General features: G+C 30.5%; 1 protein-coding gene across 1 annotated transcript in view; it reads right to left on the bottom strand.

Moving 5' to 3' along the window:
- Positions 1-1246: 1246 nt before the first annotated feature.
- sNPF (short neuropeptide F precursor) overlaps positions 1247-6025 on the bottom strand; it is a 31026-nt gene continuing 26247 nt past the window's right edge. Inside the window, exons 3-6 of the mRNA XM_085187130.1 lie at positions 5108-5286; positions 3064-3174; positions 2152-2238; positions 1247-1807 (exon numbers count right to left, since the gene is read on the bottom strand). Coding sequence (XP_085043256.1) covers positions 1751-1807; positions 2152-2238; positions 3064-3174; positions 5108-5286 — 434 coding nt within the window. The 3' untranslated portion in view covers positions 1247-1750. The remainder of the gene's footprint in view (positions 1808-2151; positions 2239-3063; positions 3175-5107; positions 5287-6025) is intronic.

Here is a 6025-nt window from a genome sequence, read left to right as displayed (position 1 = left end):
GTATTAGCTTACTTGCTGCTATTTTCAATCTGTAAGGGCAGTTTTTATCTGATTTAAATTAAATCATATATTTCTAAACATCTTTGTTAGAGTACTCTACATTAAAAAAATCATTTACGTTCTTTGAAAATTCTTAAGCTGTTTTACTTACAAATTCATAGTACTTAATTTATCATAAAAGAAATAATAAGATATTAGAGCTTCCTGCTTTATCCCGCACATGTCACGATCGCAGAAGGAATCCCGGAAGTGTTAAGACATTCTGTTCCCGTTAAGACACTTTCGTTTCCTATTTTCCGCCAAGTTTCTTCTTAAAATATTACAAATTCTGAAATTATACACTACCCATATAGGATTAAAAAGTAGAACGAAATTTGAGAAGAAGCTTTTAGCAAAAATTGCTTTAACCAGCTAAGCTACGTATTCCTGTTTCGCTACACCGAAATTTTGTTTTTAATCTCAATATGGCAGTAGACTAAGCTTATCTAAAAATATCAGTCATGATAATTTCTGCAAATCTTTGAGAGAATTATTGATTAATAAAAGAGAATAGTCTGTTATTTTTTTTAATATATTCTATATCTATTATATAAGGTACTAGTGGCCCGCTCGCGATTTCACCCGCGTGAACTATTTTATTATTAATTTCTGTCTCCATGACTACGTCCTAGTTACGTCTATGCAAAATTTGAGGCTCCTAGCATTTGTAGTAACGAAGTTTCATACAAACTTTCCACCCCAAAAACAACCCCTTAGAAGTCGAATATTGCAAATTCCCGTCTTAGCGAGCACCTACGTCCTATAAATAACTCCTATGCAAAATTTGAGATTCCTAGCACTTGTAGTTTCTGAGATTTCGTGATGAGTGAGTGACCTTTCGATTTTATATATATAGATAAGATAAGATTACATTAATAAATTCAATTATAAAGTGTTTATTTATTATCTTGGCTTCACGCTGTATACCACATATAGCAAATAGAACCTAGTGTTAAGACACCCCGTTTCCCATTCTCCGCCGAATTTTCTAGGCATTCCGTGTTGAGTGTCGGAACTCACTGCCGTGCTTTTGCTTTGGTACCAAAGCGAAGAAGTAAAAATATTAATAAAAAATAATTATGTGTGGTTTATTTTTTATTATTATTTTTTTGCCGTAAATTTATAACGTAAGACGTTCTAATATAATTTTATTATGCGTATAGAATGACAAAAGAACAAAATAAATGGGAACAAATTAAACTCCATATTTATTATTAGCATTTTATATTTCAAGAATTAATTGCACTATGTAACCATAATATAAACAAAAACAATTATATTCATATATCTCTACTATAAACTATATTACTATATTTAAAAAAATAATATTTTAAAGTCAGCGTAGTTGATTAAATAGCGAGTGAATTTTACATTTACCCAGCTCTAAAAATGTAGAATTCGTCGCCATAACAATACTAATAAACATAAAAATAATGAAATTTAAAAAAATATATAATTTTCTATAAAAAAATAAACTAAAAACGAGAATAGCTTTAGTTTAATAGTTAACAACATACAATTTAATATATCATCAGATTATTTACATATAGCTTATAACGATTTCAATTGAAAATCATCTATTATATAATTGATATTTAAAATTTGACACTTATAATAAATAGTAATAATAGTAATTTGCCTTAATATTACTTGCTGATTATAATTGTATGGAGCGGAGATTATGAATTTACCTATAGCGTGCAGGATTTGTTTACTTTTGCTGTCTGTCGTCTTCTGAGCTCGCTTTCACGTCTTTTGGTAATGCAGACTGTAATTTTATTGACTTTAAGTAATTTAAAAATTACAATTAATATTGATAAATATATAAATATGGGGGGAATGATTTATTGTTTATTAATATTTTGATAACTTCGCTCTGGTAACAAAGCGTTAAGCAACACGCATTGTCTTAAAAATTCGGCGGAAAGTGGAAAACGGAGTGCCTAAACACTATGTTCCCTCTGCCTACCCTGCTATATGTGGGATACAGAGGGAAGCTGAAAAAAAATATTATAATAATCTTATGATGACTAAAATATGTACAAAATAATTTCATATTTAATATAAAATTGCCTTAACAAAATTATTAAACTTTTTTTTTATTTAACTCACCTCAAATGGTAATAAGAACATATTGTTGTCAGAGCGACGACCAAATCGAAGGCGCATAGACGGAGCTCGCACATCTCGCTCTTGTTCCTTTAGAAACAAACATTTAAATAGAAAATATCAATAAAAATCGTTAAAATGATTGAGAAGTTTCACAATGCCATATAACTTGTAATTCACGTAGAAGCAATAAAAGAAATAGTTAACAGATATAACACAAACTTTGTATATATATATATATATATATATATATATATATAGTTGTTGTCGAAACAAACATTTGCCGAAAAGTCAATTTAAACAAGACTTCTCAACACCATCTAACGATATCTCATACATTTTGCTCTTGGAAGTGTAAAATTGGGACCATTTGTCGTAATACAGCTCAATTGTCGTAACAACGAATAGTGGTTTGTTAGGGTGAATGAGTTCGTTTCTCGCTTTTACAACGTGTTGGTATTTTTACGATCTTTCAGCAATATGAAATAAAAATGCTAGATGGCGAATATAAAATTCTAGCGATTCCTATGTGAGTTTGCCTGCTTCAACTTATTGTTATATTATTGCCAAATTATACAATATGTTTACATAAAATGTAGATTATGTATTATTCTGATGTAAAAGCTGTAAAGTTTCATCTAAATCCGTTCAGTAGTTTATTAAACATCAATCCTCACAAACTTTTACATTTATGACATTAGTAGGATGTTTTTTTTATAAAAAAAATAGCCACAGGTGAGGTTTTAATGGTTCAGTTTTAAAGGAACATTGTATGTTATTTTGAATTACAACAATCAAATAAGTAAACAAGCACCTAATATTTATATAATATAGATATTCATTATTTATATACAAAGTAATATTGTTCGTAAAATATACCTTTATTTATTTTACTTATAAGGACAAAAAACAAACCTCTTGGGGAAAGATGTGGGGTACGGCGCGCTCGTCGGAACGGCGCCCAAAACGTAGGCGGACGGGGGTTCGCACCTCGCGGAGGGAAAGCAGCTCATCCATCTCGTCGAGCTGAAAGCATAAACAATTTTTCTTTCTATTTCTTTTTAATTACTTATTAACTATTATAGTTAATAATAGCATTCTTTCTAATATAAATATCTATACTATAATATAATAAAGCGGAAGAGTTTGTTTGTTTGTTTGTTTGTTTGTTTGTTTGTTTGTTTGAACGCTAAGATCTCTGGATCTACTGGTCCGATTTACTTTGTTTTTGTTTTGTATGAAAGCTGCATTCTTCAAAAGTGCTATAGGCTTTATAACATTACATTATACATATAAACTAATATATTTTAAAGTACTTTCTAATTTGACATGCAATTTATTCTGCCATGTTAATAACAACCGTCGCGTCGCTACGCAACCGTTACCGCGACATTTTGATACCCATCCTTATGAAAATAAATATTATAGTCACTTTTAGCATTTCATCTAGATTGAAATTATAGTTTACTGTATAACATTCTAATAATTAATTAAGGAGATGTCACTGATTCGAAATCACCTAGCCTTCGGGCGGCATAGTGTGAGTATGACCGACGCGAAAATATTCTTATAGTTCAAGCAGGCGTAGCCGCGTCCGGGTCCACTAGTAATATAATAAAGCGGAAGAGTTTGTTTGTTTGTTTGTTTGTTTGTTTGTTTGAACGCTAAGATCTCTGGATCTACTGGATCGATTTACTTTGTTTTTGTTTTGTATGAAAGCTGCATTCTTCAGAAGTGCTATAGGCTATATAACATTACATTACACATATATACTAATATATTAAAATACTTTCTAATTTGACATGCAATTTATTCTGCCATGTTAATAACAACCGTCGTCGCTATGCGACCGCGTTCGTTACCGCGACATTTTGATATTCATCCTTATGAAAATAAATATAATAGTCACTTTTAGCATTTCATCTAGATGGAAATTATATTTCTATAGAAATTATATTCTTATACTTCAAGCAGGCGTAGCCGCGTCCGGTCCGCTAGTATAAATATAACTTTCGTTATGTCTATTATAAATATCGTCCAGACACTATACGAATATGTACCTCGTCGAGTTCATTAAGTTGAAAACGCTATCAATCAGCGTTCACTAAATCAAGGCGTGGCTAACATATTTAGTGATTAGATTATACTAATTCTCTATTCTATTTATAAGTATAGAACACGTAAGTAATAAAAAATGTTTATTATATAAAATATAATATTATCTTAATTGGTGTACAAATTGGATAAGGTCGCTATACAAAATCAGTGAGATGATGGTAATTTCAAATAAACATTGAATTATTGAGTTCACTGGCTCATGAAAATTGTAAAATTATAAAGATTTTAATTTTCTTATCTTATAAATTTATACATGTATTTCTCGTTAGAATAATTAGATCAAATTAATATTTATTTGATATAATATCAAAACATTCGACTTACTTATAATCCTGCGAGAGTTCTTTAAATTTTCTTAATCTTTCAATGAAAGTTATTCACGTTACAGTAAATAAATGCCTTTTTGGAATCAAATTCGAGTTTTATCCTGTTTGTAGCGTACTTTTGGCAAATGTAGCAAAAGGGATCGCTTTAAGATGACTGTAAGTAATACCGTGGGTAACGTTATCCACTTTTGTTTGGGCTTTGTCATGCATTATCCACTCAAGAATACAGTGATGGCGTTTTTGTGGTTCCGCAAATAACATTGTCTCGATTTACATTATAATTTGATAGTATTTTCTTTAGAATTCCGTAAAATTATTAATAAGTAAGTTGATTTTAGTGACAATTATTAAGCCAGTTAATACTAAGATTATTTATATTAATTTGATGAAAGATACGCATTTAAGGAATTTTTTTTTACATAACATATTATTTAATTTACAACTAAATTATTTTCGAACGAGCGATTCTTAAATTAATAATAATTAGTATCTTTAATAGATGGTAAGTGTCTTACGGGAGCTTGAGGTGGCATGTCGGGATCGGAGCGGCGTCCAAAACGCAGCCGACGAGAGGGTGACCGCACGGACTTGCGTGCCAGCGCGTGCCCGCCCAGCGCGTCGTGCTGAGCTAGCAGGGCGTAGAGCCCGCCCAGCGCGTCCCAACCACTTCGACTGTCGGATACCGCTGATGACCCTTTTATTATGAGAATTGTATCTTAGGATTTTATTTTATATTCTTATACATTGAAGCCATATGTGGTACATTCGGCAGAAAGTGAGGAGTGGAGTGTTTCAACACTAGGCATAATCTGCTTACTCTAGCGAAGAAACCATACATGAAATATAAATTATTATTTTTTACAACCAAATAAAGCCTCTTATAACGACTATTCATATGGAAATTGTGACAGTTTAATACATAAAATTCCTGAATTTCATCTCAGACGGTAACCATCTTTACTCCTTTGAGATCCTGATGAATCTTAAACAAGAAGTTCAAAATCAAATTTGCAAATCACACAATCAAATTTTCAGAAGTATCGATATTGTATAGTATTTGACGAATATAGTAAAATATATTAAAAAAATATTATTATGTTGCAAAAAATATTACTTAATATAAAATTATTAATATTTAAATAATTAAAAATATGATAATTAATAACTAAAAAATAACGGATAAAGCTTAATAATATTCAGGTTCTGAAAGGTAAATTGTAACCATGTTCTTCGTTAACATTGTATTATCACAATAAAATATGCAAATACTTCGTTAAACAACCTGATTCAATTAGTCGATATAAAGCGGGCCTCTGCCCCTGCCTAATGCCGTACCGTAGGTGTGGCATACCTTGCTTTTATTATTAGTTTGTGAAAATTTTAACGATTTAAATGACAAGAGGTAATTTATAACTAGTTTTGTAATAAAATTT

Source organism: Heliconius melpomene, chromosome 6 (genome assembly GCF_056956725.1).
Source record: "Heliconius melpomene rosina isolate 202511_hmr_F chromosome 6, ASM5695672v1, whole genome shotgun sequence".
NCBI classification, from domain to species: Eukaryota; Metazoa; Arthropoda; class Insecta; order Lepidoptera; family Nymphalidae; genus Heliconius; species Heliconius melpomene.
The sequence above is the reverse complement of the archived record's forward strand: the minus strand, read 5'-3'. Positions and strand labels throughout refer to the sequence as shown.